This window comes from Budorcas taxicolor, chromosome 4 (assembly GCF_023091745.1).
Source record: "Budorcas taxicolor isolate Tak-1 chromosome 4, Takin1.1, whole genome shotgun sequence".
In the NCBI taxonomy this organism is placed as follows: domain Eukaryota; kingdom Metazoa; phylum Chordata; class Mammalia; order Artiodactyla; family Bovidae; genus Budorcas; species Budorcas taxicolor.
In genome coordinates, this window is record NC_068913.1 from 115,340,916 (window position 1) to 115,358,029 (window position 17,114).

The 17,114-nt window shown below is 59.2% G+C and overlaps 1 protein-coding gene across 2 annotated transcripts in view; it reads left to right on the forward strand.

Moving 5' to 3' along the window:
• AGAP3 (ArfGAP with GTPase domain, ankyrin repeat and PH domain 3) overlaps nt 1-17,114 on the forward strand; it is a 56,348-nt gene that overhangs the window by 17,082 nt on the left and 22,152 nt on the right. For both annotated transcript variants that reach the window (XM_052638504.1, XM_052638505.1), the window contains exons 2-8: nt 12,799-12,857; nt 13,126-13,213; nt 13,404-13,489; nt 13,649-13,790; nt 14,216-14,350; nt 14,478-14,605; nt 16,137-16,295. In XM_052638504.1, coding sequence (XP_052494464.1) covers nt 12,799-12,857; nt 13,126-13,213; nt 13,404-13,489; nt 13,649-13,790; nt 14,216-14,350; nt 14,478-14,605; nt 16,137-16,295 — 797 coding nt within the window. The remainder of the gene's footprint in view (nt 1-12,798; nt 12,858-13,125; nt 13,214-13,403; nt 13,490-13,648; nt 13,791-14,215; nt 14,351-14,477; nt 14,606-16,136; nt 16,296-17,114) is intronic.

Below are 17,114 nucleotides of genomic sequence, written 5' to 3' on the forward strand. Positions count from 1 at the left end.
GTAACCTATGAAACAACATACGTAGGTACACAGGTGTTGGTTACAGCCTTGCTTGTAGACATTTTTAAAAAAGGAAGCAACCTGAAGGTCCTCAGTAGGCTTTAAGCGTGAGTGAGGCTCATGCCCATGGGCTGGGGATGGTTGCCAGCCCATTCCATGAGCAGCTGCTCCAGCTGCCCAGGCCGGGCGTTGTGGTGAAGTGCTAAGTCCAGGTCCTAGCCTTGGGGTTCTGGTAGGGGGAGGGGACACTCATTCTGGAGGCTTCCACGTGAAGGAAAGAGAAGGGGGCAGAGGACCAAGGGCAGCTTTCTGAGGATGTTGTGAATGTGCTTTTTTAAAACGGATGATATTAAAATTTTTTCTTCCTTTATTTCTTTGCACGGTGTCTTCATTGCTGCATGGGCTTTCTCTAGTGGTGTGTGGGCTCCGGGTTGCCGTGACTTCTCTCGTTGCAGAGCACGGGCTCTAGAGCGCAGGCTCAGTAGTTGCAGCTTATTGCTCTGCAGCATGTGGGATCTTCCCGGACCAGGGATCGAACCCGTGTCCCCTGCATTGGAAGGCGGATTCTCAACTACTGGACCACCAGGGAAGCCCCAGGAATGCGCTTTTATACCCCCAAATAAAATTCTAAAAAGGTTGGCAGAGTGCACATTTATTTGACTAGCCCCAGCCGGCTTTCTTCTTTCAGGGCCCACAGACCTGGGTTGGAAAGCTCTTGGGAGCCCTGCTCAGGCTGTGCAGTGACCCAGAGCTGCAGGTGGGGGACTTGGGGCCTTCGGGGCCAAGGGTTCAGACAGGAGAGTGCAACAACAACCCCCTCACCCCCTGTCTTTCTCACTCACCAGGTATTTCTTCCCTCACCCAGCCCTCATCCCTCACCCAGCCCTCATCCCTCATCCAGCCCTCATCCCCAGCTGGAACCGTCTTCCATTTCCTCTGTTTCATTTTCTTTGTACAAAAGTAGTGTATTCTCTACAGGCATTTTAGGAAACAGGGTGAAACACACATTTCACAGACAAATAGAAACAGAAAAAAAAAAAATCACTGCAGGGCCTAACTGCCAGAGTCGGCCTCTGTCATCATTTTGACGTGTTCATTTTTCCCTCTGTTTTTTAAGATGGGTCCATGTTCCCTGGTGACTCGCGAGTAAAGAATCCATCTGCAATGCGGGAGACCTGGGTTTGATCCCTGGGTTGGGAAGATCCCCTGGAGAAGGGAAAGGCTACCCACTCCAGTATTCTGGCCTGGAGAATTCCATGGACTGTATAGTCCATGGGGTCGCAAAGAGTCGGTCGCAACTGAGCGACTTTCACTTTCTTTTCACTTTCTGTGTTACATACAATTTTGTATCTTACTTAAAAAAAAAGATCATAAGGGTTGCTGCTTTGCTAAGTAAAAGTCTCTGCAGACATTATTTTATTTAATTATTAATTAATTTATTTTCTGGCCATGCCACCTGGCATGTGGGGTATTAGTTCTCTGACTAGGGATCAAACCCGAACCCCAAGCACTGAGTCTAAACCACTGGACCGCCAGGGAAGTCCCCAGATGCTATTTTAAATGGTTGTGCGATGTCCCACCGTCTGCAGACACAGTCGCTGAAGCCCTCACTTCCATGTTGGTGGACACTCTGGTTCATATCACTGTTTCAGAAGTGCTGGACTTCTTTGGGCCTCAAACTTTGTGTCCACATCAGAGGGTTTCTGTTGGAGCCCCTGTGGCTTTCAGTGTGAGGGGCAGAGGGCTGAGCTTCTGGGGAAGGGGGCTCACACGCTTGCCAGCATGGGCCTCATGGACACAAAAGTCATGCCTGTTAAGGGTTTGGTAGGTGAGAAGTGGAACTTCATTTTTAATTTCTATTTCTTCAAGTCCTAACTGAGAGTGAGCAATTTCCATGTAAATTGCCCATTTGTACTTGCTTTACTTTGTTAAGATTTTATGTGTTTTTTTTTTAAGTGACGTCTGTATGCTTTGCATGTTGGTGTGATGTTAACCCATTAGCATAGTCACATTTTTTATCCAGGTGTTGATTTCCCCTTTGGGGGTTTCCCACATGGCTCAATGGTAAAGAATCCATCTGCCAATGCAGGAGACACAAGAGATGTGAGTTCAGTCCCTGGGATGGAAAGATCCCCTGGAAAAGGAAGTGGCAACCAACTCCAGTGTTCTTGCCTGGAGAATCCCATGGGCAGAGGAGCAAGGGCGGGGGCTGGGGGGAGCGGTGCGGGGATGCTGCAGTTCACGGGATCCCAGAGTCCGACACCACTGAGCAACTAAGCACAGCAGAGTCACATTTTTATCCAGGGGTTGATTTCTCTTTAGCTGTATGTTCTCTAAGGGTTTGTTTTTTTAAACAATTTTTTTACCATTTAGGACTTCATTTTTATCCCATGAATCTGTCGATCTCCTCTGTCTGTCCTTTAAATCCAAGGAGCCTTGTTGCAAATGGCATCTCTCAGGACCTAGCACAGCGCCCCCTGCAGCTTGACTGCAGCTCCACAAAGGCAGACTCCGTGGCCAGTGGGCTCCCCCTCCCCCACCGCTGCCCGGCCAATCTGTGCTGGGGGCGGGGTAGGGTCCCAGGGCAGCGGAGCCTGGTGGGCTGCCGTCTATGGGGTCACACAGAGTCGGTCACAACTGAAGTGACTTAGCAGCAGCAGCAGCTGGTGGCTGAGATCCGAGGCCCCAGGCTTCAGGGAAGTGGTAGGCCAGGTGAGGCAGGCATGCAGGGGAGCGCGATTGAGGGTGCCCAGAGGAGAGGTGGAAGGGACCTGCCCTCATGGGGTCTCCAGGCTCAGGACGGACGTTTGAGAAGATGGTTTGCAGGGACCCCTCCCCCTCTGCCCTGTGTGTCATCCGGCTGTGGCTAATGGCAGACCAAGGAGAGGGAGGGGGTCCATCGGGGGCTCCTGGTGGGCTCTGCCTGTGGCGCGAGTTCACGAAGCAGGGCGGGTCTGCCTGTGACCTTGACCCCCACGCCCTTCTCATCTCTTAGCCGATGGCCACATGGGGAGGCTGCAGTCGGCCAGGCAGTCTCTAAAGCTCCCTTGGAGGTGGCCTCCTGTGAGCCCCATACAGTCACCAGTGTTCCCTCGTGCTGTTTCATGGTGATGCTGTGGCCCAGGGACCCAGGCCTCGTAGCTGATTGCCTGGCAGGGCAGGGAGTTGCCAGCTGAAGATAGACAGGGTAGAATTAAGAGGGAAGCCAGGTCTCCAATGCCACTGAGCGTGCACAGGCCAGGCCTCTCAGCCGCCGTGGAGATGCGCCTCGTCACCTCCAACCTGCCTGGCGCCCTCAGGTGCGATGCCTCCCCCACCCCGGCTCCAGGGATGCGAGAAGATCCTGGGCAGTGCAGGCACCTCGGTGGACAACGACCAGCTCCACAAGGTCATCCATGAGCTGAAAAGAAAGAACGTCCCAGACATCATGGCCCAGGGTGTCGGCAAGCTGGCCAGAGCACCCGCTGGCCGGGGACCGTGGCTGTCTCCACTGCCCCAGGACCTGCAGAAAGACTAGAAGGAGGAGCCAGAGGAGTCAGACATAGGGTTTGGCTTATTCTACTAGAGTCCTGCTCCTCTGCAAATAAAACCCTTTTACTTTAAAAAAAAAAGAAGAAAGCCTGAAAACCAACTGCCAGGTGCCAAGGCTCTGATTGCCACTCCCAGTTCCTCTGTGATATAAGCGGGCTGGTGGGACTGGGAGCGCTTGCTGGTGCTGAGCAGAAAGTGTGCACTTGAACTGGCTACTTGGGGCTGGACAGTGGAACCCTTGCAGGGTGGTGGGGACAAGGTGTTGCAGTGTAGGCCCTGCTTTTGTATCCTCCGTAATGGGAATTCAGATGCTTTTATTTACTTACAGCTTTATTTTATTGACATAGTTGAGTTACGATGTTGCATTTTTGGTGAACAGCAAGGTGATTCAGTTACACACATATAATCTTTTTCATATTTTTTTACATTACAGTTTAGTACAGGATATTGCATTGATATTGATCTTCCTCTGGAGGAGGAAATGGCTACCCACTCCGATATTCTTGCCTGGAGAATCCCCACGGACAGAGGAGCCTGGCAGGCTATAGTCCATGGGGTTGCAAGGAGTTGGACACGGCTGAGCCACTGAGCACACACACTTTGAATATAATTCCCCGTGTTGTTCCCTCGCTGTTTATCCATTCTCTACATATGACAGTTTGCATCCTCTAATCCCAAATTCCCACTCCTTCCCTCCCTCACCCGGAATTCAGATGCTTTTCAACTTTGGTCCATTAGACTCTCAAACTACCCAAGTCTTTATCCTTAATAGTGTGCACGGATCCTCAGCCCCCCTTTCCTTGAGACCCTGAACTTATACATCTGTACTGGAGTTCCCAGGTTGAGGACCACTCCTCTGTCTTGCAGCAAAAAGGGTACAAGTATTTGAATACTGTATTGCGTCTCCCCTTTATTAAAATATTTTACTTCTGTTAAAAAAAGTTGAAAGCAGACTTATGAGCGTGTTGATGCTGCTGATAAAGGACTGAGGAGCTACAGACTGAATGCATTTTCGAAACCCGTTGGACTGGAAGAGGCAGATTTTTAGCTCATGGGATTCGGCTGGACCGTTGTTCAGTTCTGAAGGAAGAGAACAACCTTTAAAGACAGAGAAAATGCAGGACACGTGTCTAAACTGGGATGAAAAGGCTGAGTGCCTCAACGGGACGTGCAGTTTGACCTTCTGAGGCCAGAGTCCCCTCAACCCACCGCAGCGAGGCTCACCCCACCTTCAGGGTCGTCGGAGGATTCTGAGGGATTTGGGGGTGCACACGGTGTGGTGTTCCTGTCCTCTTTGGGGGAAAGCTGTTGAAAGGCAGCAGAATTTTCTCGGCGGAACACATGGTCCTCAGTCGTGATGCCTCTCAGCAGGGAGCTATGTCTTGTCTGTCTGGCCTCCCTCAGGGTTTTAGGGTGAGGTTAGGAGGCCGGTTTTTCCAGCAGTCATGTATGGATGTGAGAGTCAGACTATAAAGAAAGCTGGGCGCCGAAGAATTGATGCTTTTGAACTGTGATGTTGGAGAAGGCTCTTGAGAGTCCCCTGGACAGCAAGGAGATCCAGCCACTCCACTCTAAAGGAAATCAGTCCTGAATATTCATTGGAAGGACTAATGCTGAAGCTGAAGCTCCAATACTTTGGCCACCTGATGTGAAGAACTGACTCCTTGGAAAAGACCCTGATGCTGGGGAAGACTGAAGGCAGGAGGAGAAGGGGACTGTTGCGGATGAGATGGTTGGATGGCATCACAGACTCGATGGACATGAGTTTGAGTAAACTCTGGGAGTTGGTGGTGGACAGGGAGGCCTGGCGTGCTGCAGTCCATGGGGTCGCAAAGAGTCGGACACACCTGAGCAGCTGAACTGAACTAGGAGGCTGGTAGGGGCCGTACAGAAGGGACTGAGCCTTGCTCAGACTTGGTGGACAGGAAGAAAAATGAAAAAACTGCTATCGAGTAGCTGGCTTGCTGCCAGAAAGCCTGTTTCCAGGCGGTCTTTGATCTTCACTGCTTTCCATGGGGGAGGGGACGCAGTCCCTGGGGAGCTCTCTGACTCTGGGACTTAGCAGCTGGGGCAGAATTCCCCGGGGGGGGGGGGGTCTGGGAAGGGGCTCCTTTCTCTGTGCTGGGCCCCTGGAATCTATAGCACCTGTATGTTTTTTACATCCCTCTTAAAGTTCTCCGTAAAGAATCTGCCTGCCACGCAGGAGACCCAGGTTCGATCTCTGGGTCGGGAAGCTCCCCTGGAGAAGGGAGTGGCTACCCACTCCAGTATTCTTGCCTGGAGAATCCCATGGACAAGAGGAGCCTGGCGGGGCTAACAGTCCATGGGGGGTTGCAAAGAGTTCGACATGTGACTGAGTGACTAACAGTTGAAGAGCTAAGGAGGACCCTTGGCTTGTAGATGGCTGTCTTCTCCTCATGTCTCTTCCCATTATACTCCCTCTGTGCAGAACTCTCTGTGTCCAAATTTCCCCTTTTTATCAGGACACCAGTCATAGGGAGTGGGGCCCACCCGAATCCAGGGGGACCTCATCTCAGCTAATCCCTTTTGCAACCACCCTATTTCCAAATAAGGTCACACTGTCAAGTACCAGGGGCTAGAACTTCCAAATACAGATCTAGGGGGAACCCAGTTCAGTCCATGACAGCTTTCATCAGACTTTCAGAGAAAGACATGATCCAGAAGAGCCTCAGGATCTCTGAGGTCGGCCTCTGTGGTCTCTTGGGGAAGAGATGGAGGGACCGATAATCCACAGGCCTGAGCTGATGGGGAACTGGCTCCCGGGACCAGAGAGAAGAGGGCACCTGTGTGTACAAGCATGGCCTGGGGCTTGGGGCCTCAGCTCAATCCACAGGCCCGAGCTAATGGGGAATTGCTGAGATGTCCAGCTATATTGGTCACCTGCTGCGTGCCAGCTCGGCTCCAGACCCTCCATAAACACATCACTGCATAGCAACTTCAGCTGGAAGGGGGATTATCCCCGGTTTACAGACTAAAAACCCTGAGACCCACTGACGTTCAGGGGACTAGACAGACGCGGGGCCAGTAGCTGCCAGAGGCTGAATTTGCACCCAAGTTTTCTTGGCTCCGGAGTATGTGTCTTGCCATCACACCCGTCCATCTCCACTTTGGATCTGATCTCAACTGCGATTTATCTCAACAAACTGTCCCAGCCAGGGACCACTTTCATCAGCCTGCCGTCCTCCCCACAAGGGGAGCAAAAGCCAGGGCATGCAGTTTATGCTCAGCAGCTAAGACGAATGTTCTTCATGCCTTCACTGACTCATTGATTCATTCAGAGAATCACCACGCGCCACCCATGTGGCCCTGTTCGCCTCCCTCGGCTCAGCGGTGAAGGGTCTTGATGGACCCGCGTGGCCGGCCACTGCCCGGGTCCCCACTCCTTCCGGGGCAGCACAGCTGGCAGCCCCCTGGGCTGCAGGAAGATGTTTTGCTGCCACCTTGTGGTCAAGAAGACCCCAGCCGGCTGTCAGCAGGAAGCTCGCCCTTGCTGGGCTCCGAGACAGACCTCCCCAGGCTCCTTGGCTCAGTGGCCTCAGCTGGGCGCGCCTCCACACTTATCAGTGGATCATCCGGCAAATATTTGAGAGGGACTAGGTACAAGGTTCCATGGGATTCCTGGGCCCAAGGCCACCCTTCTTCCTCCCACCATGGCACTGCCCCTCTGCACAGCATGCCTTTGCAGGGGGCTTTCTATTTCTCCCGAGACATCCTGGGTTTAGTTGTCTCCACCACCCCCAGGCCACAGCCGCACTCGCAGGCGCCCTCTTCTCTCAGGTCCCGATACCCAGTCCAGCGCACCCAGCCCTAGAGTCGGCTCTTCTCCTTCTGACCTGCCTTTGCTCTGGGCTGCTCATTGCTCAGCCTCCAGGGACCCCTGTCCGTTCTCACCCAGGACCATGCCCAGGAATTAAAGAGATTGCATCTTCAGTTCCCCCAGAACCTTCCGTGGGGTCTCTGTGCAACAGCTTTAGCCTGGCATTTCTGATGACCTTAAGCACCAGAGAACTGACACGAGAGCCAGCTTTATGGGGTTTCCGTTTGGTTGGTGTGGCCCTAGCCTAGAGCTTTTCAGGACTGCCCTACTTTCCTTTGGGTTGTGTTGAGTGAGCTGTTGACTGCTTCTCTTTGGAGTCGAGTCTTGTGAGACGGAACACAGAGACCCTGTCCATGACCAGGGGCGGTGGCGGTGGCTGATGCCAACGAGGAGGAGAGGTGTGCGCCTGCCCCAATCTCCTTTCCAGGGTCTTTGTCTGAGCCGTTTATGTGCAGGCCGGTGCCCTTCTCTGTCTAGTCTCCCCGAGTCAGGAAGGGTTTCTGGGAAGAAGAAGTAGGAAGGAGTCAGCCAGACGAGGAAGAGGAAGCTGTGCCAGGTTTAGTTCTTCATGGCTCTGCTGAGGCTTCATTGCTGTGCCGGCTTTTCTCTACTCGCGGGGAGCGGGGCTCCTCTCTGACTGGGATGTGTGGGCCTCTCTCGTTGCAGAGGACAGGCTCGAGGGCGCACCGGTTTCGGGAGCTGGAGCACAGGCTCAGTAGCTGTGGCACATGGGCTTAGTTGCTCCAAGGCATGTGGGATCTTCCCGGGTTAGGGATGGAACCCGTGTCTCCCACGCTGGCAGGCGGATTCTTTACCACTGAGCCAGCAGGGGGGCCCCAGGCTCAGCATTTTGCCTGGACCAGTTCTGCAGGTGCAGTGGGAGCCCAGAGCCGGTGTGCCCTCTGAGAACGGAAGGTGTTCTTTCACCTTCTAGCCTGGGCATGGCTACCTGCCTTCCTGGGGCCTGTGTGTGTGTGTGTGTGTGTGTGTGTGTGTGTGCGTGCCTGCGTGTGTGTGCATGTTTGTCTCTCTGTGTGTGTCTATGTCTCTGTGTATATGTGTCTGTGTGTGTGTCTGTGTGTGTGTGCGTGTCTGTGTGTGTCTGTGTGTCTATGTATATGTGTCCCTGTGTATATGTGTCTGTGTGTCTGTGTGTGTGTGTCTGTAAATGCGGGCCTTTTACTGTCCTGTTCCGTCCTGCTCCTCTCTGCCTGAGGGTAGCCAGTTGGGTTCTAAAGCAGCTCACCCCCCTGTTGGGCACCTTGTCCCCTGTCCCCATTTAGTGCCCATTTGCCTCTGATAGCTGCTGTCCTGTGCATGCATTTTCATTGGCTCAGGAAGAGGGTTTGGAATGAGCCGCCTTATTCTGTGGGGGAGGGGTCATCCCATATGTGTGCGTGAGAAAGGGCAGACAGACTGATATGAACAAAGATAGGGAAGTTCGGTGTGTGAGGCTTAAACTTGGGAACGTGAGTCAGGATTCCTGAGTTGTGTTCTTGTCTCGATGCCTGAAGGATCCTGGGAAGGGCTCTTCTGCAGAACCGACTATTATGTGGGGGAAATGTACCCTAGAGAGGAAGGCGCCATCCTCATCACCATTAATAACCAGTCCCAGGAAAATACAGAATCACCCCCCAGGGCCCCGGAGATCCAGCCCGGGACTTAGAAGTTTCCAGCTCGAGGTTCCGCAGGAGCACCCAGGATGGAGGCCCTGCCTTCCTCAGGCATTCCCCCACCCCAGCCCCCTCTGGAATGTGCCACTTTTATCTTGTACTTTGCTTCTGACCAGGACCGTGGAATTCTAAAGCTGAGAGGGACAGATATGTTGGGAGTTGGGTTGGACTGGGGCTGGAGCAGGCCTGGGAGTATTATGTCTTCAGAGGGAAACGCAAGCCCCCTCAACCTTGCCACTGCCTAAACTGGTTTGTCCTGATCTGCTTGTGGTCCTTGTGGATTATGCTAAACTGGCCCATCTCCAGGACCCCGGAGAGGACTGACACTTAAATGGTTAGTGGAGAGCACAGCGCAGCGACCCTGCCCTCTGCCCCGTCCTGGAGGAAGCCCTGCATTTAACGAGTGCCTGGGACAGCCCACGAAGGGCATAGGTGCTTGGAGTCAGCCTCCCACGAGGTCTGCAGTCTGCAGCTTCACCTCTGCACAGCCTCTGGACAGGAGGAGGGGGGCCAAAGAGCTGGAGGAGCCAGGAGAGTTGAGGGGCTCAGAAGTGAGTCACTCGTCTGGCACAATCCAGTTCAGGTCCCAAGGTTATCTTCTGATTTTCTGCCGCCCTTGGGCAGGACAGCACTTATCCTAGTCCAGGTGATTTTATAGTCTTCGAGGAAGAAGATAGCCTCAGTCATTAACAGAAGAGCTGACTGAAACAACCAGCAACTCGGATTTGCAAGTTTCCCAACCTCAGACTGAGCCAAGAGCCAAGACAGGATCACCTCGTTCAGGCTCCGTGTTTTCCAGATAAGAAGCCCTCAGTGTAACTCCTGACTCATAATTTAGGCTTTTACCAGCTTCCACCCTGGTGGATCATCTTCTGGTTCTTCCCTGGAGAAAAGAGCGAATGGTCCGCTTCTCTCCAAAACCGAGCCCAGCGCGTGCTGTGCCCAGGACTGTTATTTATTTGGCCTGCTCTTAATGACAGCTCCTCTCCTACCTGCCCCAACTGAGGAGGAGCCCTGGGCTGGAATTTCCTGTTTTCTGAGGGCTCGGGGGCCCCCGCCGCCGCCGTTCCCGGGTGTTCCAGGCCAGGCTTGCCGCCTCTCTCGGTGCTGGGCTGGCTCCCGGCCTCTCCAGGTCTGGGCTTGCCGGCTTGCGAGGTGGAGGCGTTGAGGGACTCAGTCGGCCGACACCAGGTGCCCAGAGGCCGGAGGTCCGTGCGCCCCGGCCGCGGCCCCGGCCCGGGCCCAGCCCCGCGCCCCTCGCCATGGGCCTGGCCCTCGCCCGCGGGCCCTGAGCATGGAGCGGGGCTGGCTGCCGGCGGAAAGCTGCAGCCGGGAGCGGCCCGCCGCCTGCCGCCGCGCCCACAGCGTCTGCGACTCGCTGGACCTGCACGGCGCCCCGGCCGACCGCGCCGCCTCCGCCCTGCAGGCCGCCCTGTGCGCTGCGCGCGAGCAGCCGGCGCGGCCGCGGAGCGTGTGCTCTGGCGGCCCGGGGCCGCCGCCGCCCCCCGCCGGCGCCCGCAGCCTGCTGCTCGGACTCCTGCGCCCGCGCCTCGGCCGCCGCGGCACCCCCGACGGCCGCGCGTCGGCTCCTGGGCCCGCACCCAGCCCCGCGCCGAGCCCCGCGTCCAGCCCCGCGCCGGCTCGCCGCAGCCGGCCCCGGGGCGCCCAGGCACCGCGGCCCACCAGCATGACGTTCCTGGAGGTGAACCGCCTGGAGCTGGCGGGCGAGGCCGAGGGCGCGGGCGCGGGGCTGGGCCGCGCGGGCAGCTCCGGCTTCCTGCGGGGCGCCTCGCTCTGGAGCAGCCAGCGCTGGCAGGTGCTGCGCGGCGGCGGCGGGCGCAGCGCCCCGAGCCCCCGGCGCGGCCTGTCGGCGCTGAGGAAGAGCTTCAGTTTTCGCCTGCGCCGCGGCCAGGAGATCCGGCGCACTGAGTCCGGGCTGCTGCCCCGCGCGCGCACCCGCAGCGACGGCGACGCCAGCTCCCTGGGCGCCTTCCCCAGCCGCCGCGACCTGCTGCTGGGCACCGAGGCCCCGCGCGCCGCGCCCGAGGCCGGCCGCCCCCGCACTGCCGCCGGCCTCTGGAGGCTGCTCACCAGCCGCTTCCGCCGGAGGGAGCCCGCGTCCGCGCCCGCGCCGTCTGAGCCGCTTTGGAGCCGCCGGGCGGCCGCGGCCCCCGGACTCCTGGGCGCGCCGAGCGGTAAGGGGGAGCGCCCGGGCCTGGGTGTCCTCTCCCGTTGGAGTCCGGGCTTGAGGGCGGGTGTGAAACAAACCAGACACCTACCAGGAGAGGTGGGCGTGCCGTGAAGGCGGGCGGGGGGGCGTGGGGGTCCGCCAGACGGGGCTGGACCAAGTGGATCAGCGCCGGGCAGGATCTGGGGTCGCTGTTGGGTCTGGAGACGGTGGCTGTGGCAAAGGTGGGCTTCCAGGTGGGTCCCGGGAGGGCCTCCCTCCCGTGGCCCTAGCGAAGTGGAATGAGAGCGGAACGGAAGGGCCCCTTGCTCACTTTTGGAGACCCAGGAAGGGGCCCCGGGACGGATGAGACACTCGGAGCCCGGGCCGGCTCTGGAGGGCGGGGAGGACTAGATCAGCAGCAGCTTTAGCTCCCAGGTGAGCCTCTAAGCTGCCTTTGCAGATGAGTTTAGGGACTGGACCCGCGCGTTGTAACTACTCTTGGAGGCAGCCTGGGGAGGGGGCGTGAACCCTGCCCCCAAGAGCCTGGTCCCTTCCGAGCTGCCTGGAGCCGGCCCCAGGATGTCTGTGCCAACCTAGAGGCTCAAGGAGAGGGGCTGGCCCTGGCAGGGGCTCTGGGTAGCGCCGGGGTGAGGCAGGAGCTGGGGATGGACTTGAGAGGAGGAGCGCTGGAGGCGGATCTCTGGGAAAGAAAGGGTGGCTGGCTCCTGCCAAGGAGGAGCCTGGGGAGGAGGGCCGGCTGGGAGGGGCAGACAGCTCCCTGTTGGACCGGCCTCTCACCAAACAGGGCCAGGTGAAGGGCTCCGCCCTCTTTGCTCACCAGGAATGTAGTGGGTGGACCCACCCTGCGAGGGTGAGCTGTTCCTACTGGCTGCAGAGGCGGGCCCCCAGCCCAGCTTGGGTCTGGCGGAGACCCATGGAGCAGCCTCTCACCAGGCGGGGGCGCCGAGTAGGGCGTGACTCAAGGTAGTAGCTACCCACTCTGCTGGCGTGGAAAGAAGAGGGATCCGGTCTGTCCAGGCCAGAGAACTGAGAGCTGTCACCCCGCTGTTCTATTATCAGAGAGCATTCTTGCTGCTCTCTAGGGAAGATCCCCTGGAGAAGGAAATAGCAACCCACTCCAGTTCTCTTGCCTGGAAAATCCCATGGACTGAGAAGCCTGGTAGGCTATAGTCCATGGGGTCACAAAGAGTCAGACACGACTGAGCGACTTCATTTAGGGAGCTAGGGGCTTCCAGGCAGCGCTAGTGGTAAAGCACCCGTCTGCCAGTGCAGGAGATGTAAGAGACACAGGTTCAACCCCTGGGTGGGGAAGATTCCCCTGGAGGAGGGCATGGCCACCCACTCCAGAATTCTTGCCTGGAGAATCCCCACAGACAGAGGAGCCTGGCGGGCTCGCAGAGCGTCAGACATGACCGAAGTGGCTTGAGTGTGCACAGGAAACTAGGGCGTGAGGGTGTTTTCTGGCTGTGGCCTCGCAAAGGTGCCAGGTCACAGAGGCAGCTGGTGCTGGATAGCAAAGGGGCATGTGCCATCCCAGCCCTGACGGGTGGCCTTCTCTCCTGCAGACTCCTTTGTGAACAGCCAGGAGTGGACCCTGAGCCGCTCAGTGCCGGAGCTTAAAGTGGTGAGTGAGTGGGAGGCACAGGCAGCCCTGGGCTGGGGGTGCGGGCGAGAGTAGTGGGCCGGCGTGACTCTCCCCGACCACCCCAGCTTCCAGTCCCCTCTGTCTCTAGGCTCAGACTTGCCCCATGCCCGTCTCTTCCCGGTTTCTGTTGCCTTTTCCATCCTCAGCGCTGGGCCATCTCCTCCCAACTGGATCAGCCTGTCCTGCCTGTCCTGCTGTGCCATCTGTCTGTCCAGCCCTCTGACCACTGCTCCTTCCTCTCCCGCAGGGCATTGTAGGGAACCTGTCTAGTGGGAAGTCGGCCCTGGTGCACCGCTATCTGACGGGGACCTATGTCCAGGAGGAGTCCCCTGAAGGTGAGCGTTAACGGGCCGGCCCGTCCCTGTCTCCCACTGTTTGTTCAGGGGGCTGCAGCACCGTGTCTCTCTCCATCCTCCCGTCTTCTCTGTTGAAAGCTGTGGGTCCCTTCTCTGTGCGGCCACCCCTCCAACCCCCGTCGTGGGCTCACTCTTGCGGCTTGGGGCCTGACCGCGCACTCTGTCCTAGGGGGTCGGTTTAAGAAGGAGATTGTGGTGGATGGCCAGAGTTACCTGCTACTGATCCGAGATGAAGGAGGCCCCCCCGAGCTCCAGGTAGCCCTGGCCCGTGCGTGGCGCCCCCATTTTTCAAGGTTCCCAGCCGGGACCCCAGCAAGATCGTGTGTGGGGCGGCGGTGGGTGGGATGGGGGTGGCGAAGTTCACCCATGCCCAGGTGAGGGTGGTAATTCTGCTCCGCCCCCCGCCCCCCCCAGTTTGCTGCCTGGGTGGACGCAGTGGTGTTTGTGTTCAGCCTGGAGGATGAGATCAGCTTCCAGACGGTGTACAACTACTTCCTGCGCCTCTGCAGCTTCCGCAACACCAGCGAGGTGCCCATGGTGCTGGTGGGCACACAGGGTGAGCGGGCCTGCTCGCTGGGGTGGCGCGGCGGCTGTGGGTCCCCGTGGGCCGGCGTGAGAAAGCCTGGCCCCTACCCCCTCTGCCCTCCTGGCACTGATCCAGCCCTTCCAATGGGCCACCCCCACACCCCCACCCCGAGCAGGCACCTCCTCTCTGCCCCTTACATGCTGGGTCGCCCCCCGGCTGTGACCCTGCCGTCCTTGTGATGGCCGTGTCCTGCTGCACTCTTTGAGATGAACACAGGGGGGTGGCTCATTTCCACTCAGTGAGTCGGCGGCAGAGCTGGAACGAGGCCCAGACCCCCATATTCTCGTGCTCTGTGGCATCCACCACCCGGGCTCTCGGCCCACCCCACCCTCTGACCACACGGCGCAGCGTCAGCCGGCTGTCAGCCCCCGATTCCTCACCTCCGTCTCTGACAGACGCCATCAGTGCCGCGAACCCGCGGGTCATCGATGACAGCCGGGCCCGCAAGCTGTCCACAGACTTGAAGCGATGCACCTACTACGAGACGTGTGCCACCTACGGGCTCAACGTGGAGCGCGTCTTCCAGGACGGTAACTCGGCGGGCGCCGGGCGCTGCCCCGGAGGGGGTCAGGCAGGCTCTGCGGAGGGGGCAGTCGGCTCTAAGTGGGGTTTCCCCCACCTCCCCAGAGGGGTCATTGACTCTGCTGTCCCCTGCAGTGGCCCAGAAGGTAGTGGCCTTGCGGAAGAAGCAGCAGCTGGCCATCGGGCCCTGCAAGTCACTGCCCAACTCCCCCAGCCACTCGGCCGTGTCCGCCGCCTCCATCCCGGCCGTACACATCAACCAGGTGCGGCCTGCTCCCCGCGCTCCCCCCACCGCACGCCCATCCCACCCCACCTCGGCCCTGCCTCTCCATTCTGTCTGTCTGCCTGCCTGTCCCTGCCGCGTCTGGTCTCCTGCCTTGCGGATGGTTTGAAAGCACTGGCTCGGGTCCCCTCAGCCTGCACACTTGCCCTGGCCTGGCCCCCTACCTGTGCCCCGCAGTCCCTGCCCTCCCGCTCCCAGCTCCCCTCGCTGCTCCACACTTCTTAACCTGCAGCCGCCGCCACCTAAGCATTTGCTCTGGTCAGCCAGGGTTAGCGCGGGCTCAGTACCCACCTCCAGAGGAGTCCCTGGAGGCGCCCCCTCCTCACCTGCCGGCCCCTGACCCTGTGTTTGCATTTAGAAGGGCAGCACTTAACCCACAAGGGCTGATGGCCTTTGTGCTGCGTGGAGTCCATTGCGAGGGCGGGGTGCCTGAGCTGGGTCCTGCCGTGTCCCTCCCAGATTACCCCCTGGTCTGGACACCTGCCTGCTTCCTGGGCCTACTGCCTGGTCAGTTCTGGGCCCTTGACATTCGGCCCAGGGCTTCTGTAACTGTGTTCCTGGACTCGGTCTTCCGCGCTGTGGAAAGCCCTGGGCCAGCACAGGCGTGTGTGCTGAGCGGTCAAGTCCACGCTGCTCCTTCCGCCGAGGGCTGTTGTCTTTGCAAAAGCTTCCCGGCCCCCCGTGTCCTGACAGCCTGGTGGGCTTTTCCAGGGATCCCCTCTCTTTACAGCTGTAAAAGACCTCAGGGCTCCCCTGTAAGAAAGGGAGAGCCGTACACGGGTCTTCTCCACCGTCTCTGAGCCACTTGACCTTGTAGCAGAGTCAGCTGTGCACAGGGACCCTGTGTCCTTTGCGGGGCAGCAGCTCGGGTGTTGGCCTTGGACCAGAGGAGGCTGCTGGGGCAGGGCGCGTCCTCTACTTAGTGACCATCCGGTGGGCTGTCGGGGGTCATGCCACCCATGGCTCCTGGAGCAGCCACCAGCGAACACCGCTGTGTGTGTGTCCCGCCGTTCTCTGCTTCCTGCGGTCAGCAGCCTTAGCAGCCTTAGTTGCTGTTCGCTCCCCGCCCAGCCCTCCTCCTCCCCGTATCTCACACCCTGTCACACACAGAGCCTGGAAGCCAGCCTCACCCTCCCCCCCGCCCCTGCCAATGGCGCCCTGAGCCCCACCCGGCCTCCCAAAGCCTCCCCGTTCTTGCAGGCCTAGGGAGCTCATCCAGGGTGACCTGTCACCTGGTGTCACGCCCAGCTGTGAGCCAAGACTCCGCAGTCTTGTTCTCTCCCAGCTCCTGCCCTTGACTGCAGCCCTTTGCGTCTGATTTAGCTAGGGGCCCTAGGCAGGGGGTGGAGGGTGGGCAGCCCAGGGCGGTGACCATGGGGTCCCGCGGGCCTCCAGGCCTTTGCTGCCCACCTCCTGGGTTAGCCTCTGTAGGAACAGGCGGCCCCTCTGCTCTGCCCTGCGAGCCCCAGGCCCCCAGGTTCAGCCGCCCTGAGAGCCCTCTCTGTCCTCAGGCCACGAATGGCGGCAGCAGCGCCTTCAGCGACTACTCGGCCTCAGTCCCCTCCACGCCCAGCATCAGCCAGCGGGAGCTGCGCGTGGAGACCATCGCTGCCTCCTCCACCCCCACACCCATCCGCAAGCAGTCCAAGCGGCGCTCCAACATCTTCACGGTACGTGCCCACCCCTCCCGCCGCCGACCAGGCAGGGCCGAGCCCCCAGCCTCCAGGACGCTGCACCTGCCCTCTCTGCATCTGCACAGACACGCGCCGCTCCCGGAGGGAGCTCCGTGCAGGCATCCCCCACCAGCACCCAGATTATGACCCTCCGTGGGCTCCATGCAGGCGCCCCCACCCCGCCAACCCCCCATCAGCACCCAGACTGTGATCCTCCTCCGAGCCCGCAGGGCCGCCCCTCAGCACAGCCACACAGAAACCCTCCTCCCGGCCCCTTAGGGCTGTGCTGGCCAGCTGGAGGGCTCTTTGGACCCGTCTGCTCTCTTAACTTTGAGACACCCTGGATCCTGCCCTTGTGGACCGAGGCCCTGGGTGGCTGGTTCAAGGCCGCAGGAGGTGGTAGATGGCAGAACCAGAGCAGGTCCAGGCCTCCCAGTCCGCCTGCACCCCACCCACCCCCGTTCTTTCCATTCCACCGCGCTTCCCCCCACCACCGCCCCGCTGCTGCCATCGGCCCGACAGAAGGCCCGGACGTCTTCCCCAGGCCCCTGTGTTTCCCGAGTCCTGCCTCGGTTTCCCATACCCCCAAGCCGCCCGCCACAGGCTCTGCTCTCAGCTCCTCCACGCAAACCCCCAGCCCAGGGTCCTGTGTGCCTCCAGCTGCTGAGGCCCTGCCTGTCACCTCTCGGGGACCCAAGCCTGCGTCTGGCCCGCAGACACGCTATCCAGCAAGGGGGCTTGGCAGGACCCTCCTGGGAGTCATGGGCCTGACGAGGTGGGCGTGCCATCCCGGGCGGACCCGCACGAGGAGATCGC